The sequence below is a fragment of the Artemia sp. Qi Xiang Cuo genome, chromosome 21 (genome assembly GCF_049724085.1).
Source record: "Artemia sp. Qi Xiang Cuo chromosome 21, ASM4972408v1, whole genome shotgun sequence".
In the NCBI taxonomy this organism is placed as follows: domain Eukaryota; kingdom Metazoa; phylum Arthropoda; class Branchiopoda; order Anostraca; family Artemiidae; genus Artemia; species Artemia sp. Qi Xiang Cuo.
In genome coordinates this window covers 19713518-19734824 of record NC_142814.1, presented here as the reverse complement: position 1 = coordinate 19734824, position 21307 = coordinate 19713518, and the positions used below count along the sequence as shown (strand labels likewise).

Below are 21307 nucleotides of genomic sequence, written 5' to 3'. Positions count from 1 at the left end.
GATTCAGCAGTCCAAGATTGTTTTGTTGAAGGGTATGATCTTCATAGGACAAGGCTGGTACAATGAACTTCAGGTTGTAATCAAAGAGCATTATTTTACTGCTGATAGTGGAAGGAGCATCAATAATGAAGATATTAAAAAGTGTAGGACCCATTACACTAGGCCTACAATTAGCTTAGGCTATAGAAATGATTCTAAAAATGTATAATAATGAAAGTAAACATAATAATAAGATCAATAAAGGCATTACACATATTCTAAAATAAGAATTTCATTATTTTCTTTTAGTTACTCTTTAGGCTATACATGGAACAATCAAGGGGGGTAGGCTCTAGGCTTATGCATTTGGGAGTAAAATTATTATTAGCTTATATACTGTGCTAGCTATTAAAATTCATTTGTATATATTGATGCAAGTTAAGCTACTACACTTTTAATAATACCATCTGGATTCCAACAAAATACTGCCTCATGATGTAGATACAAGAAGACTTTGTGTGTCAGCATGTTAAGGCTTTTCAATTACCTGCCAAAACTTTGCGACACTGCATTCTAAAAAAAAATGTCATAAACATAAACAATTCTCTTACAAGAGCCGTCTTCGTAAATTTACGGATTTTATTTTTTGTCGGCAACCTGAAGAAAATTCAATTTAACTGGAACGTGATTACAACACAATTCAATCAAAGTTTTAGTAACAGAAGATAGTCCCATTATGGTAAGATTTTGTATGCTGCAAAGCAAGGTTACTTATATATTTGAATTTTTTTTTAATTTAAATCTTTGACAAAGCTAAATTTGATATAGTAACCTAGTGTGGTAAATTTTCCAATGAACTCATTACTGAGATAGTCCAGAAAGAGACTTAGGTAAATTTTTACCAAATCATACTATTGACTTAAGAATAAAGTGAAGATACCACTCAATGCCTTTTTTCTTGCTCTTCCCAAATATAATAATCAATTTTGTCAGAAATGAATTTAACCCCCATCCCTATATACCAATTCATGGTGTAAATTTTAAACTTACCTCCCATTTACACCAGAAATAAAATTTGCCCCCACCCTTTATTAGTAAGTCAATAATATGATTTGGTTAAAATTTACCAAGACTTACCCTTAGCATTAGAATTTCATCCTGAATCCAAATATAACATTCATTTCCATCATAAATAAGCATTACCATTCCCCTCCCCATCCTCTCTAATGTTCAAATATATACCCTGAGTTGTATAGACCCTATGTGCTACATTTTCTACAGGTCACTCTTTTCTTTAAATTAATTAAAATAAACTTTCCACAAAATAAGTTTTTCAAAGAAAAATAAAGAACTAGGCCTACATTAAACAGAAAATGAGCAACAATAAAATCAAATAATTTACCAAGCATGAAACTGCCACAAATCAGTATTGATAAATAAATGAAACCCATAACAAACAGAAATTACAATAAATAACCAAGTTAAACTCAAAATGAGCAGAAATTAACATAAGTTGGGCTCAAAACCCCTATCCCTTCCCAAGGCCAGAACATAATTTGCACTTTACTGAAAAAATATAAATATTTTTACTTTTATACCTTTAATAAATCAAATAATATTAACATTTTGATTACTAAATATCAGTATATGCATATTAAACTGACAATGCACATTCATTTGTATTTTTTTCATTAAAGTGCAAATTATGTTCTGGTCTTGGGAAGGCATAGGAGTTTTGAGCCCAACTTATGTTAATTTCTTCTTGTTTTGAGTTTGACTTGGTTATTTATTGTAATTTCTGTTTGTTATGGGTTTCATTTATTTATCAATACTGATTTGTGGTAGTTTCATGCTTGGTAGATTATTAGCTTGGGCGTGAGGGGGGTTAGTTGCCCTTGAATCACTTTCAACTATTAAAAATGGCACTAGCCCTTTGAATTTCCAATTGAATGAAGATTTTTTGAAGTTTCTACAACAATGCCTTCTATAAAAACCTTATATGCCCCCAGGCCATAACTTACAACCCTTGCCCTGAAGGCTGTTGGGGAGTGTCCTCGTCAAAAAAATAATTTATATCTGGAAATCAACTATGCTGAACAAAATGCATATCTCAAAATTGTGATTGGATGTGTTTGGGGAATGATGGGCATGGGGGGCTAGTTGCCCTCCAATCACTTTTGACTTAAAAAGGGCACTAGCCCTTTGAATTTCCAATGGAATGAGCCTTTTTTGAAGTTTTCAAAACAACACCTTCTATAAAAACCTTATATGCCCCCAGGGCATAACTTACAACCCTTGCCTTGAAGGCTGCAGGGGAGTGTCCTCCTCAAAAACATAATTTCTATCTGGAAATCAACTATGCTGAATAAAATGGCTATCTAAAAATTTTGATTGGATTTGTTTCAGGAATGGTGGGCATGGAAGGGGTGTCAGTTGCCTTCCAATCCCTTTTGACTATTAAAAAGGGCACAAGTCACTCCAATTTCCAATTGAATGAACCCTTTTTGAAGTTTCTATGACAGCTTCTTTAATACAAGTGCCCTGCTCTAAAGGAAAAAAAAATAATAAATGATACACTGTGCTAACATCATTATTATATGCCCTCGGGGCATAACTTAAAACCCTTGCCCTGAGGGTTGTGGGGGAGTTTCCTCCTCAAAAGCATATTTTCTATCTGGAAATCAACTACGTTGACCAAAATGGCTATCTCAAAATTTTGATTGGATGTGTTTGGGGAAACAATGGTTTCTACAACAACACCTTCTATAAAAACCTTATATGCCCCTAGGGCATAACTTACAACCCTTGCCCTGAAGGCTGTGGGGGAGTGACCTCCTAAACAAAATTTCTGTCTGGAAGTCAACTACACTGAACAATATGGCTATCTCAAAATTTTGATTGGATGTGTTTTGGGAAATGGTGGGTGTGGAAGGGGTGTTAGTTGCCTTACAATCACTTTTGACTATTAAAAATGGCACAAGCCACTCCAATTTCCAATTGAATGAGCTCTTTTAGAAGTTTCTACGACAACTTCTTTGATACAAAGTGCCCAGCTCTAAAGGAAAAAAAATAATAAATGATGCATTGTGCCAACATTGTTCTTATATACCCTCAGGGCATAACTTAAAACCCTTGCCCTGAGCATTGTAGGGGAGTGTCCTCCTCAAAAACATATTTTCTATCCGGAAATCAACTATACTGAACAAAATGGCTATCTCAAAATTTTGATTGGATGTGTTTGGGAGAATGGTGGACAGGGGGGGGGGGTTTGTTGCCCTCAAATCACTTTCAACTATTAAAAAGGGCACTAGCCACTCTAATTTCCAATCGAAAGAGCCCTTTTTGAAGTTTCTACAACAACTCCTTTGATACAAAGGGCCTGGGTATGGAGGAAAAAAAAATAATACATTGTGCCCACATTGTTCTTTACTTAGGCAGCACTATCACACTGCCTATGATTCATTTGTCAGTTTGTCAAAATAAAGGGAAATTCATTGTATCTACACAATTTTACATATTTAGATGTTATATATTTAGAATCAGGATGGTATTCTGATTCTAAATATGTAACTATTTTTTATTTACCTCATTAGGGAGTTAATCTAAAAACTTACCCTTATTTTATGTTCTTTTTTAATAGTCCTAGCCTATCATATTTGCATTTCTTATAATATATCATACCCCACTCCTTCTTATGGACTTATGGATGGTCTGAGGACATAGGCTATGTAAAACCAAAAGAAAACAAGTTAATACTCAATTTAGGCTATAATATTCAGCATGTATCTATTTAGTTAGGTATCATTTTATTGTGTTTTGTTCCATGGTATTTATATATTATGCAGAACACACTCAAGAACATTGCTCTGAAATATCTGACAAAAAGTTGTTTAGTTATCCAAATTTAGAGACAATTAGCTTAGGCTCAATGGAAAAACTGCATTGTAGGTATATTTTAATTAAATATTTAATATATAGATTTGGTATTTTGGTTAGCTTAGATATTTAACATAATGTGTTCTTGGCAGCCTATTTTCCATAATTCTGCATTGTAGTACCCATAATTTTGTTAATAAAGTCTTATATTTTCATCATAGTTTGTTATATTTCATTAGGATTAACCTAACTTCACTTCTCAAGTGTGTTCTGTATAATATGCCAGCACCCATTCCACTATTACTCATATTTCAAATCATTGTTGAATAATGTTCTATCCAACAATTACATTAAAATTACTTAAGAAACACTAGAGTTCTATTAGATGTTAGGCTATTTGACTACTATCCCTTTTACCTTAAATCATGCTTGCCAGCAATAGGATGATCCTGTAGTTGCTGGTCATTGAAGATAGTGTCAACTGATCTGATCATCATTTTTCAACTAAAAAACTATAATATGAAAGGCAAATGCAGATAAAGGTCAAGAATTCTGGCTTTCAAGAAGGAAAGATGCCAAAACAAAATAGGAGACTTTTTTAAATTGCTAACTTTATTTTCATTTTTATGGTTTTGTTTGCATTTCTCACAATCCCCCCCCCCACTAATGGTCTCATATAGCTCTAGACTGCATGCAAAACTAAAATAAAAATGATAAAAAGTTTTACTTTAAAATATGTATCAAGTATCAATTAGTCATATCTCTTTGTTTTTTCCTATTTTCATCCATCTTTTAAGTCATTTTATGATAATTAGTTTCAGGGGTGAACCCAGGGATAAATTTAAGGAGGGGTGGATAAATTGACTGAGGTATGGTAATACTGTTTAAAAAGGATCCATACAGTTTTTAAAATAAAAGGTACATTCTTTATTGAGACAACACTGTGAATATGTAATTATAAAATCAAATTGCCTTATTTTTGTTGTGGACTAGTTTATCTAAATCTTCTTCTGCATTCACTAGAACCTCTGTCTGTATAGATAATAAGGCTAAACCATTAAGATGATCCTGACCTGAAGCACTCCTGGTATCAGGTTTCACTCCTCCTAGGGTAGAAAAAGAATGCTCACATGTAGCTGTTGTGATGAGAATGGTTGCACCAATCTTCAAAAATTAATTTAGAGTTGGGAAAGTGTTCTTATTGCCATTCATTTAAGCAAAATATGAAATATTTTGATGCCTTGTTTTCTGACTGTATCCACATTCTCCTTTTGCAAGCTTACTCAGCTTCCAAGCTTCCCCTATAGGTGTCTGTATCAAGACACCAAAAATTAACCAGAGTATTCAATATGTCTTTTGTTTTTTCTTTGTCAAGGGAAATACAGTGTTGAGGAAGTAGGTATTGCAGTGACTCCAGCAATTTTCTGTGACTAAGGAATTGCTGCTTCAGCTGATGCAGAAACTAGTCCATAAATGGGATAGACACAGAAAGTTGGTAAGCAGGATCCTATGATGTTGTTGCACAATTATCCCTATACATTTGTTTTGGAACTCTCCTGGGCACTCTAATGCTCATTTCAGCTTCTTGACTCAGCTCAGTTACTTCATTAAAAATTGGATGAAATGTATTTTCACTCCTCTCTTTCATGTCTGTAACTTTGCTCTTGAGATTGTCAGCATGTTTGAGAAAGTATACAAGATCTGTAGTTTCCAATTGCAAAGATGCCAACAAATTGTATGACAGACTAGAAACTTTACTGGCAGTAACCATAGCTGCAACAAAAGTGAAACTTTCAATATCAGGTAACAAAGAAAAAGCTTTGTTTGAAGATTCAGAATCTGAAGCAGTATGTTCTTGAATCTTCCTCATAGCCTTAGGCTACAGAGAATAATGAAAATCTCTTTGAAGAATACGATTGCTTCAAAGTGCTCCAACCCATCTAGTCCTGCAAACTTTGTTCAATCTTTTTCTTTTGGTCCCTGTGATGGGATTACTTTCTTGAACAAGTTGTTTGAAGTTTGCTGAGAATTTAGGTGTAATTCTAAAGAAAATCATAACTGTTTTCATAGTTCCTAAACAGTTTCATATAACAGGTATGTTGCAAAAATGACACAGGGCTAAGTTTAAGTAGTGACTTGCACAGTGAACATAGACTGCATGGGGAAAACTTGTGGACTATCGCAGCACAACCTTCAAACTGGCCACTCAAAGATACAGCTCCATCATAACCTTGAACCCTTAAGTATTTTAAATTGATTCCTGTTTTACCTAAGGTTTGTATCAGGATTTTAGCTAGTGTTTATCCTTTTGTATAACTTGCTGGGACAAATTTTAAATAAGATATATTTATTGTCATTATCTTTGCACACAAACCTTACACCTAAAGCAAACTGCTCTACTCCAGAAATGTTGGATGTTTCATCAGCAAAAATGCTAAAACATTCTGCCTCTTTTATATGTTGGACTAATTGGGATTGAACTAATTTGCTGCAAATTTTTATTGTGTCATTTTGTAATTTGAAGTATAAATACAAAGTACTTCAACTACAACTTGCAACATGTGCCTTTAATGTTTCATCCCTGTCATCTACACAATAGTGCAAAAGGGCCCAAAAATTGCTATCATTCTCACTTATTCCCTCTAAAGGCAATGGGATTTGATCTCTATGTCCTCTGAGTGGAAGTTCCTGACAGCCACCTAAAATGATGGTTTATATAATGGGGATTATGTTTTTGCAGTTTTCAGCAATTTGGAGCTTTCTACCAAGATCAACCTGAGGTGCAACATGAGGTATTTTCTCTTCATGAACAGACATAAAGTTCTGAGCCATAATATAAAACTTTTTGTGGTAATTGGGAAAATACTCCTTTGTTTTTTTCCATTAAGCAAAGAATCCCTTGCTAGATACCCATGTTTTACATGACTTCTCTTTCCCACTTCATTATTTTCATTAAAAAAAGCTCCTTGCTTAAATTCAGAATAACATAGTCAAGAAAATTTCTCTTCACTGGATAAAACTAAAGCTCTGTTATTATATAGGCCTATATCAAAAGTATTACAGGTCTGAGCATTAGCCCCAATTATGATTTTTATAACACAATCGTTACAGATTTTATAACAGAATTCTACCTGCCTTGATGCTGGGATCATAACAAGATGTGGGTTCAGTTCGTAAGTGTGAGAGTTCACCATGCACTTGTTGATCAGTGAGTTCACTTGGCTCCTGCTATCAACCAACTGCTTCTTTTTGAAAAAGTCTATAATTATTGATTTCTGTTTTGACATGATGGATGACTAATTAACAAACAGGAGCGCACGTGTGATTTAAAGGAAGTTCTATGATTTTCGGAGGTTATTACAGCATGGGGATTGGCAGTAGCCTGGCATTGTTCCCAACTGCATCGGAGGTTATTACAGCATGTGGATTGGCAGTAGCCTGGCGTTGTTCCCAACTGCATTTTTATGAAACAACAATTCACGTGTGGAGATCATCACACATTATCCACTTGTTGTACATACATTACTCTATATTGGTTGGATTAAAACCTGTAATGAATTTGGATAGTCTTTAAGACAGTTAGTTTTAATTTTTTGTTTTATAAAATAAGTAACTCATTCATTTTTTTTATCTTCATTGCAATAAGATTTATGGCATACATTATCCTTTTGTCTTTGTAAAGATCTATAAGTATGTTGACCCTACAAGACGAGTTTGGTACTTCTTTGGTTTGCCCCTGATTAGTTCTGTTGGATTTTATCTGAAACAAACCTGTCAGATTTTAAAAATGATGCTATTCACTTAGCAGTATTGCTACAATTGAAAAATATTATAAATTTACAGATTTTTTGCCAATCCATAGAGAACACCATTTCTGAAATATTTATAAATATGTACATATTGCAAATCTGTTGGTCAAATTGCATCATTTTTTTAAAATCCAATTGCTCTTTTTCTGATAAAGATAAAATGAAATTATATTATAAAATAATCGTTTAGAAACAAATAAAAATTGAAAAAAAGTTGTTTATGTGATTAATGTTTAGTTCTTTATATAGAGTAAAGGCATCAATGATTTCACAGTGCAATTTTGGAACCACTGTCTAAATTTTCCTTCAAAACAGGATAACCCTGCTTAGTTGTGACTTGGAACATGATCTCTTGAAGCCGTCGTTATATTTTGACAATGTGAAACGTTGACACTATATCTGATACATCCAGATAAGAAACGAATATTCAATTCAATCAGTTTCCTGTTTTCAAGACAAAATGAGCTCCTGACAATTTTTTAGCTATGTAATGTTGAAACTGTCATTACTTGATTTTTTTTTGCAAAAAAAGTTGGGATCAGCACCAATGCATCAAGATACATCTGATCTTCTCTAAAATGTAGCCCCATTGGCTTTTTCTTGATAAAATTAAGTTGAAATGGCAGCTAATGTTATATTGATGAAACTATGTTCCAAGTGTTGAAATTTCAGTCTGATACCAGACTGACTAAAAATGTTCCTTCAGAAAAATTCAAATATAGATATTGACTTCTATTATAAGATTCATTTCTTTTGAGAATATCTTGTAGCAACCTTTTCGAAATTTTTGACAGACAGCAACAGGCCCTGTCGAAATATAGGTGACTGTCAAAACTTCACTGAACATTTAAAACAGATGAGAAACAGTTGGTGTTGAAATTCAAGGGTCTTTGACAAAAACATAGTTGCTGAATTTATGGGTATTTTCTCAACAATGATTGATTTTGATGATTAGCATTTGTAATAATATTTCATATGAAAAAACATAAAAAAAAAATTTTATATTGTTGTTTTTCTGGTCTGATGCTAGATAATAGATTTTTCCATCATCTGAGGAACCACTTGGCCTCATACTGTGTTCATACTATCAATTATTTGACTTGGTTGATCACAACACCCTAATTCATTTATCTTTCAATAAATTTGAAGTAGACCCTCTCTTAGTAAATTTTATACGTGTTTTCTTTCAAGTAGATCCCAAGCTGTAAAATACAAAATATTCTCTCTGAACCCCTCCCTAATTAGTGTGGAAGTTCCCAAGGAACCTTGTTACGACCACTCTTATATAATCTATAGTATTGATTAATAAAATTAGTAAGATCCTCTCAAAGGTGTTAATATGTAGATGACCTGCTGGTCCTTGAAGTATGTCAGAACTATCAAAAATTATCCCATCAAAACCTTGCCCATGTTTTTGATAAAGCTAAGAATTTATATAGGCCTATGAAAGTAAATTCCACTAAGTCAAATATAATAACAACAAACTTCTTAAAATTTTTGAAATCCACTCTTGTTTTCTTAGACTCTATCCCTTCCAAAATGCAAATGAAACATGTTAATCTCCTGGGTGTCACAAACTTCTAATAATCTTAAGTAGGAAATGCATAATTCAAAAATTCTGGACTTTCCAGACAAAGGAGTCAAAAAAATTTTTTTTTTAAGGTGGATTATAATGGTAGATTAACTTTGAAATGGCCAAATGTTGACAACACTCTCACTGTGAACAATAAAGAAATCTTTGTTGGAACATTAAAGCTGAGAGGAAGTAGGCCATTCCAGATAGTAGGTTACCTAGGTGTGACCTAGGTCACACGCTTGAACTCTATATGATTATCCAATTTTGTCCCTGTATTTGAGGCAACTTTTTCAGTTTTTTTCTCCACCAATCTGAATAGTGTTTTCTACATTTACACCTATAAAAAAGGTTGGAGAGGAACAAAGAAATAACGTAAAAAGAACAGGCATGTCAAATGCACCAGGATCCGCCCACAAGTATTCCCCAAGTATTTTACTACTCCTACTACCTCTGCTGCTACTATTGAATTAAAATAAAAGAGTTTAAGTGCATCCATGTTTTCAAAATTGCCTAGATGCAATATATCAGGAATAGAATAGGGTTATTAAGTTGAAATTTCAGGGAAAGTTAAGGGGGGTGTAAAACTAAATCAAATAAACTATATGCATCCAGATTGTCAAAAGAATTTCTGTGTAATATTCCAGGAAAAACTCAGGGCGTTATGTTGGACCTTCAGGGTATTTTTTGATGCTAAACTAAAAAACAATATGTGCATCCAGTTTTGTCCTAAGGGCATATCTGCTATATTTCAGGAATGGCTAAGGGTGTTAAGTTAAAGTTATTTTGTAGATTAATTTAAAAAAAAAACTTCGAAAAAGAAGTTTTTCAAAGAAAAGTAAAGGCCATATTAACTTAAGATCACCAGACACAAATATGTTTGCGTATTTGTTGTTATATAGTTTAAAATAATTTTATGGCCTGTTGATTAGCGGTTATTATTTTTTTTTTTTTTTTTTTTTTAATATTTGTATTCAGAGGAAATAAAAAGTTTGAATTGGATTGAATCTGTTGAAATTCAAACTAGAAACAGCAAGAAATTACGATTAAAGAATAAATGAAACCCAAAACGAACATAAATTAAATGAACAATCATACCAAACAAACAAACAATAGTTACTAAAATATATGAATAAATAAATCTTAAAACGAGCGAAACTTAAATTGAATATGCGAATCAAGCTTGAAACAAACAAGGGTTGGGGTTTTGCCCCCTTCTTTCACTGTAAAAGTCTAAAACTTACTGCGTCATTGGCGCTTTACTGAAAACGAATTATATGACAAATATTTTCTTTTGTACTTATTACAACATTGAAAATAAACATAGAAATTAGAGAAGAATTATATTTGAAGTGATGAGCTTTCAGTAATTAATATCATTATATATCAAATATTCAGTTTAATTTTATTTGTACTTTCCATGACTGTTCAAGACGCATATAGATGTCAGGAAAGCACAAATGACACAGTAGGTTTTAAACTTTTACAGTGAGAGAAGGGGGCAAAACTCAAATTCATGTTTGTAGTGATTTGTGTTTGTTTCAAGCTTGATTTGCATATTCAATTTAAGTTTTGCTCGTTTTAAGATTTATTTATTCATTAATATTATTGACTATTGTATGTTTGTTTGCCTTGATTGTTTATTTAATTTCTGTTCGTTTTGGGTTTCATTTATTCTTTAACAGTAATTTCAGCGTGTATTCATTGCCGCTTTTAAAAGTTCTGAAGTAAGAGAATCTAGTATTGAATTGATAGATTTTAGGAAGTAAGATCACCTTGAATATCAGAGGAAAAATTAACCTGAGCAAATGTGGCCAAACCGGAAGCATAGAATATTTTTCAATTTTACAATTAACTAGGCTCACATTTTTATTTTATGATAATGGTTCAAAGGCAGTTTATTTGGAAAAAAATTAATGTGGAACATATGATGAGGCATAATGGACCCCTATTTTGCTTGTTTTCATTTTGTTAAAAACAAAGATGGATTAATAGAAAAAATATATATATCTGCTCAAATTAAAGAGCAAGTTTGAGACTTAAAACAAGCAACAGTTTTAAAGCTACTTAATAAAGTATAGTTTTTTCCAATCTTTTTTGTGTGGGGGGCAACCGCCCCATTTGTCCCGCCCCCCAACGACGCCATTGTGTGTGTGTGTGTGTGGGGGGGGGGGGTTAGATACCCTCCGATCCCTTTGACTCATAAAAAGATAACTAGAACTTTCAACTTCAATCAAATGAGCCGCCCCTGAAGTTTATACGACCTCCCCTTACATAAAAATTTTATAGGCTCTCGGGGCATAACTTAAAACACTTGCCCCTGGGCTCTGGGGGTTTGTGTTAACCCGGAGTTTTTATTGTCTGATTTTTTAACTATTTTTAACAAAAGCCTATCTCAAATTTTTATCAGATGGGTTTGGGGAAAATAGGACGTGGGGTGGGGCTAGTTGCCCCACGGTCTCTTTTGGCTCTTTAAAAGTGAACAAGAACTTTCAATTTCCAATCAAATGAGCCCTCTCTAATGTTTATACAAACATCTCTTCTATAAGAACCATATATGTCTCCAGCGTATAACTTATAACACCTGCCCCTGGCCCTAGGGGGTTGTTTCAACCCCAGTTTTTGTTATATGATCTTTGAACTATTTTTCACAAAATGGCTATCTCAAAAAAATTTGTCAGATGTATTTGGGGAAAAAAGGACGTGGGAGGAGGGCTAGTTGGCCTCTGATCTCTTTTGACTCTTGGAAAGTGAACTAGAACTTTCAATTTTCAATCAAATTAGCCCTCTCTGAAGATTGTACAAGCATCCCTTCTAAAAGAACCATATATGCCCCCAGGTAAAAACATACAACGCCTGCCCCGGGCCCTGGGGGTTTTTGTCGACCCCAGAGTTTTATTATCAGATGCGTTTAGGGAAGTGGAGGGACTAGTTGCCCCCTGATCTCTTTTACTCTTAAAAAGTGAACTCTTTTACTCTTAAAAATCGAACATTCAATTTCCAATCAAATAGGCCCTCTCTTAAGTTTATACGAGCATCCCTTCTACTAGAACCATATATTCCCCTAGGGCATAACTTACAACGCCTTCCCTTGGGCCCTGGGGGGTTGTGTCGACCCCAGAGTTTTCGTTATATGATCTTTGAACTACCTTTATCAAAATGGTGGTCTCAAAAAATTTTCTGATGTATTTAGGGAAAAAAGGCCCGAGGGGATTAGTTGCCCTCTGATGACTTTCGACTCTTAAATAAGGCACTAGAACCTCCGATTTCCAGTCGAATGAGCCCCCTCTGAAGTTTATGCGACGACTCCTTCCGTATGAAGTGCCTCTGGGGAAAAAAAAATATAAATAAATAATAAAACATTGGAGCCATATGGTCTTTACTATAGGCAATGCTATAGCCTTACCTCTGATAATGGCTTTAAGGTTTTTGTACATGTTGGATTCTCTTGTGTGTCAATATTAAACCTCTGTTTTGAAAATGATATAAATTTTTGTGTGCTAATAGCTTTTGGTGTGCAATTTTAAAATCAATAAATTGTTGGTATTTTACATATTGTTCTATGACCTATTTGATCCAAAATTCATGAATGTGAGGGAGGCTACCTCTCCCTCTTTTAACACCTGCTTTTTACTTTGAAGCATAATATGTGGACAAGAATGTGCCAAGAATGACAATCATCCCTGTAAATACTGTATCCCTCCAAATTTTTCTGAAGAGGGGGAGACAGGGGTATGAAATATCAAAATGGGTTCTAGAATCATCATTTTTTTGTTGTTAAGGGAACTTATGCCAGCAAAAATATTTCATAAATATATCCCCTATGGACTTCATCTAGAGGGGGGGGGTGTAGAGGTACATTGCCTTATCCTCATCCTGGGGAAACAATAATGCATTAAAAAATTGTATACAAATAAGTAAATGATAATTGGTTCCATTTATGGTAAACATAAAGCTCTTGGTAGCACTTGCTCCCCATGAAATTTTCTGGTGATGCTTTTGATGCCTCTCTCCGTTTTGTGAAGGTGAGCACATGAATATAACCTTTTATTTTTTGCTTGAAATATTTGGAGTAAGAACTATGATAATACAGCCACTATCGCCCTATATCAAATTAAGGGTAAAGTCCTTTGATCATCCTGAACCAACTAGCTATCTAAGGCCGTCAAGAAAGTCCCTTTGATGTACTATCTGGATTTTTTGTGAGCCAAAATTGTTGTTTTGCACCTGAAAATGACTACAACAAAAGCCCCACTTTTCTGTGAATTTTGATATTTAAAAAGGTCAGCTAGGACATTGAGTTTCTGTTTCAATGGGTTTAAAAACATTCTAGACCATTGGTTTCATACAGTCACTATGAAAAAAAAGTAATCACACATCCATGATCATCTCTCTAAAAAAAAAAATGTTATACTTTTGTAGATAGGAGCTCCAAACCTATGTAACATGTTTTCACCCTTTTTTGAAAATTAGGGGAAGTTTCTTAGGTTTATAACTTTTGGCAGGTAAATTTAAACTTAAGTGCAGGAAATTTAAGGAATTTAAGCTTGGTTAAATTAAAATATTAAAAGTAAATAAAACATTAAGTAAGTTTAAACTTAATGTGCTTTAAGTTAAACTTAAGTTACATAGGACAGTGAAAATGAAATCTGGTTGTTTGAATTGATTCAGTTGAAACTCACGCAAGCATATGTGTCATACAAGACAGAAGAATCAGGAATTAAATTTTTGAGGAGATATAGTTCCATATGCAGTTTCGGGTAGTTGTTGGCACCAAATAAAAAAAAAAAAAAATGGGTGAAAGACCTGGGAAAAGTATATTAACAACATATGTCATCAAACAGGTTGAAAAGTTTTAAACGTCTTAGTCAATCAAGATATTGTTACGTTAGTTTATCAACCCAATTCGACACCTGTATTGGGTGTCGAACCGATGATTCGACAGTTTTTGTAAAAAACCAGTTTTCCTACTCTAGAAGTCTTAATTTAAAGACTTTCGGTTTGAAGAGGGTTTCAGTATGTAGGAAAAACATCTAGGAATCTAACTTTTTGATGAGAAGTTTGAAGTTTTGTCTGGAAAGGGTACAAAACTCCAATTTTCTGAAATTAGAGCATTTTCACCTACAAATTCGACACAACAAAAAAGTTCCCTGTTTTCGACACAAGTCGGAACCCAATTCGACACCCGTCTAAATACTTGGGGAATACTTGTGGGTGGAACCTGGTGTATTTGGCACGTATATTCTTGTTTCTTTGTTTTTCTTCAACTTCATTTAATGTATAAAAGTATAAAAGACTATGCAAAAAGTAGAAATAATAAAACTAACAAAATTGTTTCAAGTATGTAGTATTTGGTATAACAAAATCGGTACAAAAAATTTTAATACACATTATTAAATACAAATAGTATTTAGTATAAGAAATTTAGTATAACAAAATTGTTTCACTAGCATTTCGGAAGGGTTAGGTTCTAGGAAAACGGGAGTGGATTTAGTAAAATCTAATTTAGTAAATTGTTTTGTATTAGTTCTTTACAGAACTCTTCTCTTAGAGTTTTGGCTAGTATTACCATGAGTTGCAGTTTGTTACCACAAACTGTCTGATGTTTGTATTTATTTTACAATGAAAAACAATGATATTATAATGAAATGATTGCAATGAAATTGTTTCTATGGTCCTCAATTTGTCTACTAATGAACTAGAATGTTTGGTTTAATTGAAATTTTAAGTAAAATTTGAACGCTGAAGCTCTTAGCTAGCAAAAAGACAGCTTCCTCAATTTTTGTAAATTTGCATCCCAAGCTGAAAGTAAGTAGCAACATTAAAACTTAAAACAAGCAGAAATTATTTTGAATATGAGGGAGGCTCCTCAATACTTGCTTTTTATTCTATTTTTTTAGAACTTTGAAAAAAAAACTCATTATTCTAATTAAACTGCCCTTGTGTTTCGTAAGCCATTCTTAAATAATTAGAACGAAAAGTCAAACTTTAGTGTAAAGAGGAAGGTATTGAGGAGGGGGAAAGCCCCTCATATTCGTAATACTGGCAAATGCCACTGGTGCAAGTTTCACCCCTTTTCATACCTAACCCTTAATTCAGCAGGCTTGACTCCCTTCCCTCTGTTCTGTTGACTGTCTAATCGTGCCAACAGTACCATAGATCACTGGTTCTTTGAGTTGTTGGGTACCTGAAGTAAGCAGAAGTTCAATTGGTCTGTGCATTGAATGTAAGCCCCAGAAGCTAACTTGCTCCAAAAGACTATTCAATTAAAATGTTTTCTAATATTTCATGGAATCAAAAGCCAATAACTAAAAGTGAAGACGAAGAAGCTTCGAGGTCCAAACCACTGGCTTCTCTCACATTTAATTATGATCTATCCAAGCTCTTTGTATATACCTACTATTGCTGATTGAGTTATATATTAGGCATACAGATATACATGATGTTGATGGATATATGAGGCTCTGCGTTTTCCTAGTTCTGTTCAAACTTCACTTGGCTTTGAATTTCCATTAATGTTTGGTTTGTTGCTTTCCTACATAAAACATATTTATAGGATATTCGGAGATTCTTCTCACCTTCTGGTGGCAAATCCACAGACAAGAATGAGAAAAATAAGAAGCGATCTACAGATGAAGAAGACCCGGCTCCTAAGAAAAAATCTCACAAAAAGCTAGTTATAATTGATTCAGGTAATTTATTTGTTTTTCAGTTTTCTAACCTGAAGCCTATGGCTGACTCTAGGTGGGAGCAAAGGGCAAGCTAAGCCCGGAGATTTCTAGAGTGGTGGTAGAGCTCTAGGAAGTGAGGCTTGGCCCTCTGTCCCAAGGTAGCATAGGAAAACCGTCAGCATAACTCAGCGTGGTGAAGGGGTTGTAAACATTGATAAGCTTCACGCCGAGCAAGGTGATAACTAACGCGATGCAGAGTGATCTTAAGGAGTAGCGTCCCTTGAGGAAATTATAGCCTAGTAAATGACACAGCATTTGCATTGGGTTCTGATTAATGCATAATTCTTCTGGGTTTGGTCTGTTTCGGTGGCTGTGTTTGGGCTGAAAAACTTCTTCCTAGCTAATTTATCTACTATGGGTTGCCTCCCCGTAGTAGCAAAATATTTGCAGACATGAATACATATGAGTTGGGGGTAATAGGCTTGAGATTTTCAGTGCAGGGTTTCAACTCTTGTTGATAAAAGAGCATCAGCTAGTGCTGAAAACCATGTTATGACCAAAACGGGTCCAGAATTACGCAAATCCTCCATTCAACTGGAGGTCCCAGGACTACTTTCTGGTTCTAAGCTATTTTCAGCCCTTTTGTGTAGACTTGTGAAGATATGTTAGTCCCATGTCCTGCACTAGTTCTGGGGTCATTGCTTTTCTTGATGCCAAATTGATTTCAATTATTTAAAGAATATGAAAATTGCGACATGGAATGTTACAACGTTAAAAAATTACTATTTTATTGACATTTTGACTGACGAAAAAGATGCTTCAAACTGGACTTATTTGGAGTTTCAGAAACTCATATTTTAGGCATAGGAAGCATGAAATTGGTTGATCCATGCAGGAAGAATCATTCCATCCTTCCTCAGGCAGGAAGGATGGGGTACATAGACAGGGAGTTGGGCTCCTGATGAGTAAGGAAGCTGCTAAGTCCTGTTTAGGTGGGGGAGGTATTATTGATAGAATTGTAGTTGCTCATTTTAAGACTTAAAAATACAGGGTATCAGTCATACTAGTATGTGCCCCTGTAGAACTGACTGATGGAAATAGTAATGAATCAGATGAATTTTACTTACATCTACAGGAGCAAATTGACAGGGTCCCAGATAGAAATATGGTGTTTTATTAGGATATTTTAATGCTGATGCGGGTAAAAATAGGGATAGATGGTATCCTAGCCCTGGTAAATTAGGGTGTAGGAAAAGAAGACAGTAATGGCTACAGACTCCTGCAATTTTTAAGGTATAACAATCTAGTTATAACCAAAGAATATTGGTCATAAAATGGTCCATAAGTTACCATGGTATTCACATGATGGTAAGACAGCTAACCTTATCAATTATGGTGTTATAAACTTAAGACTCAATAGATCAATATCTATATTGCGATCAATAGATTGCAAGATCAAAACAAAGTCCTAGGGTGTATAGTAGTTCTTTTGTTGATGTTAAAAGCAAAGATCACCATCTAGCCGTGATCAGAGGTAATTTAAAGCTGAAATTTCGGAAGGCCAACTCTCTTTCGCGAAGCTATGACGTTGGTAGACTCCAGTATTCAGAGAAATTTTCTGGGGACAGTTGAATTCAAAACTGGAGAGTTTAAAATTTGACAAAGTAGAAGATCGATGAAATAATTTTAGGAAAATAACTTGTGTAGTCGCTGATTGTATCGTAGGAAAGAGAGTTAGGAATGCAGCTAAGAATACTGGTGAAAATGCTTTATGTTTAATAGAGAGGTGGAGGGGCTTGTACAAGAACTATTTAAGCGATAAATCATATGAAAATAAGAATAATGCAAAAAAAGGTTGAGAAAGCGTTACGGTATGAACTAAGGAGGTGTGAAGTGGAGGCCATGGATAAAAATGCCAAAGATCTGGAACTAGACAGCATACTAGTAAAATATTGTACTGGATATTAATAAATTGAGAGGGAACAGTCAATCTGGATTTGTCCCAGTTAAAGATATGAATGGGGTCACAATTAGTGATAAGGAAAGAGTTAATGAGAGATGGGCAGAACATTTTGAGAATGTGCTAAACCAGGATAGAGTTACAGGAAAAGATATAGAAGAGAATGAAAAAGATGGTAGCTTGAATGTGAAGGAAGATTTATTTGTGAAGAAAAATTAGTGACAGTACTGAAATGATTAAAATATAATAAAGCCCAGATGCTGATAGTGTGATAAATGTGTCCCTTACAAATGTTTAGGTATGAGGTTAGAAATAAGTTAATAAAGATTATGGATATGATTTTTGAAAAAGGGGAGGTACCTAGCAATTTTGAAAAGCCGTTATTAAACCTCTGTATAAAAAAGGCCTGGTTTCTGTAGGTAGCAAATTACTTAGTATGATGATGCATTTTAGACTGAGAGATGATGTATACAAAGTTTTAAGAGAAGAACGGTGCGGTTTTATGAAGGCTAGAGGATGTGTCGACCAAGTTTTCACTCTTAGGTTAATAGTTGACAAGTATTTGAGTCATCAAACATCTTTAGTCCTTATTTTTATATATTATGACCGAGCGTTTGATTCAGCTGATAGAAGAGCTATAGCGAAGGTCTTATCTTTGTATGGTATACCAGACAAATACATTAAAGTGATTGGTGTTATGTACAAGAATAACACTGCCGTGTAAAAGGTAGGAAATGAGGTTAATAGCTGGTTTTGTTTTAAATCAGAAGTAAAGATGAAAAGGTGACGCTGGGTAACAGAAAGATCAATGAAGTGGACAGCTTCATTTACCTAGGTATTGCTATTAGTAAAGACGGTTTGCGCAGTGAAGATGTTAAAAGTAGAATAGTCAAGGCTCAAGGCTTTTTTTTACCATTGAAAAAGTTTAGAAGAATAGGAAGATAAGTTTGCGAACCAAGATTAAAATACTTAAAGCTACTGTGATGACATGCGTCAAGTATGGTTTTGAAGCGTGGGCGCTCCGAAAAACCGAAGAAGATTTGCTAGATGTTTTCCAGAGAAAGGTGCAAAAGGTGTGGTTTAATCCCGCTTTATAGGGCTATTCATAGACCACAGTGCTTTTCCATTTACAGAATTTAAGAGAGAAAAACGGGTACGTAAGTAAGTAAGTAAGTATTTATTCGTGAGTAAACCAAATAAGATATTTCACTATATACTAAACTAAAACTACAAAACAAAAAAAAAATCACAAGAAAACACTAAGCTAATCTTAAAGTCTCTAATGAAAAAAGAAGGAAAAAGAAGAGAGAGAAGAAAACAAAAACACTGATCTAGTCTTAAATTAAATTCAAATAAAAGATGGCTGCAAGTTTCAGGAATTTGGCAACAATGACACAATCTAGAAGGAACTTTACCAATTCTATGCAGGAAACTTTTAAGACGACAATGGTCGGTAATAAATTGTGTCAACTGATATTTTGGCTCAAAAGAAGAAGCAGCAATAAAGTCATTTGTACTCGAAAAGAAACGGCTCGGCCAATAGCTAATTGAATTTTGAAAATCACTTTACCACATTTCATATAACTTAAATTTTAGAAACTGGCGGTTTAAAATAAAATTGTTATCAAAAATACTTTGTCCAAACAGTTCAGAAAGAACTTCATCTGTAAAAATACTATGAAGAGATGATCTTTGAACTAAGGGAAAGAAGCTGGACTAAACATCGGCCAGTTTTGAGGGCGGCCTTGGCGAGATTATCTTAATGCAGCCAGTTCAAACGCTCTAATATGAATAAGGAACACGCCTGAAATTGCTGTTATTACTTCTGACTATGCACTTCGAAAAGATTTGGAGATTGCCAACATCGAAATCCTTTGAGCTGATTTTAGTTTTCTCAGAATTTGTTTGTTCTTGAGAGCAGCGATCCAAAACTGGAACAGCATATAAAATTGTACTTTCCACAACCGACTTGTACAATTTCCTCAATGCAAAAGGTTTTAGGCCCCAGGTTGTTTTTGCCGAACATAAAAGACGAGTTGAATATTGTTTAGCTGTTAATTAAGTCTACTAACAACATGGTCTGTTCACATTAATTTTCTATCCAAAAATAACGCCCAAATATTTAACGTTTTCTTCCACTTCAATATTATCACCCCCAAATTTCAGAGTGATTTTGGAACTTTATGCTTATTAGTAAATAAAACAGTTTTATTTTTATTTTTATCAAATTCAAGTCTATTTTTAACAGACCACTGCACAACTTTGTAAACACCCTCCGAGCTATTTCTTCCAGTTGACAAATATTTTCTGAACTTATTATCACACAAATATCATCTGCATGAGCTTGTATAATACAGTTATTATCAATTTAGATAATTTCGGAGACCACACTGCCTTTCCATGACGATAAAATAAAAGTTCAAAATAGGGATAAAATCCTTTTTAATAGACAGTGTATAGAAAATTCACAAAAAATACAAGATATTTCGGTCACATATACAGTGACCGTCATCAGTAGTATCTAAAACAAAAGTTTATATACGAAATCAAATAAAACTACATATTGTTTAAATCTCTAATTCTTTTCAAAGCAAAGGCGGAAGCTAGCCTCTTTGACCTTCTTGAATTCGGTTCATTAGCGTTCAATGATATAACATTTGGACAAAGGTCAACTACATTGGGTGAATTGAACTTTACTCTGTCAGATTTTAATAAGTTATAATAGATAGAGTTCAGCCCATATTCACTTGTATCCCGATTCAAAGCAATATTCTTGAATAAGATTTTCTTTATTTCAAGAGTTTCACGAAAATTTTGCTTTAAGCCCCGATCCCTAGAAATCAAAGAGACATTCTCGAACAAAATAAAATGGTGTGGAAAATTAAAAATATATTCTGAAAGGGCTGAAGTAAATTCTTCAGATTTAGGATCTTGCTTTAAAGCCGAAGAAATAGAATCTTTATGTTGTAATAATCTCATTTCAAAGTTCTGGTTAGTACGTCCCACATATGAGCTTCCGCAAGTACATGGGATCCGATAAACCCCACTTTGTTGCCCCAATGAAGTTAGATCCATCCCAGAATTTAGAAAACTACCCAAAGTATTATTACTCTTTAAAGCTACCCTTAGACCATTGCTTTGTAAAATTCTATTAAGTTTTTCACTTAGCCCGGGTACAAATGGTATGGAACAAAAAAACATCCTTCTCCCGAGTTGTCTCCAAGACTTCCTTAGAATTCTCTAGAAACTTTTTCCTTCTTTTTGAAAAAGTATGGTTAATTAACCATTCTGGATACATGTTGCTTATTAGTGTTTTCCTTAGAAAAGACAACTCCTCAACAAATTTTGGAGAGCAAATACTAAAGATCCGATCAGTTAAAGAAATGATCAAACCAATTTTTACTTGGCAAGCGTGACCCGAACTATAAGAAAAAAATCT

The 21307-nt window shown here is 34.0% G+C and overlaps 2 protein-coding genes across 4 annotated transcripts in view; one reads left to right on the top strand and one right to left on the bottom strand.

Moving 5' to 3' along the window:
- The window catches only part of LOC148939321 (tRNA-splicing endonuclease subunit Sen34-like), a 38881-nt gene extending 38367 nt beyond the window's left edge, over nucleotides 1-514 (bottom strand). For 2 of the 3 annotated variants that reach the window (XM_089107042.1, XM_089107043.1), the window contains exon 1: nucleotides 444-514. In XM_089107042.1, coding sequence (XP_088963168.1) covers nucleotides 444-507 — 64 coding nt within the window. In that variant the 5' untranslated portion in view covers nucleotides 508-514. The remainder of the gene's footprint in view (nucleotides 1-443) is intronic. The other variant, XM_089107044.1, reaches the window with a different exon arrangement.
- A 91-nt stretch (nucleotides 515-605) lies between these two features.
- The window catches only part of Gnf1 (germ line transcription factor 1), an 86398-nt gene continuing 65696 nt past the window's right edge, over nucleotides 606-21307 (top strand). Inside the window, exons 1-2 of the mRNA XM_089107158.1 lie at nucleotides 606-718; nucleotides 15794-15929. Coding sequence (XP_088963284.1) covers nucleotides 716-718; nucleotides 15794-15929 — 139 coding nt within the window. The 5' untranslated portion in view covers nucleotides 606-715. The remainder of the gene's footprint in view (nucleotides 719-15793; nucleotides 15930-21307) is intronic.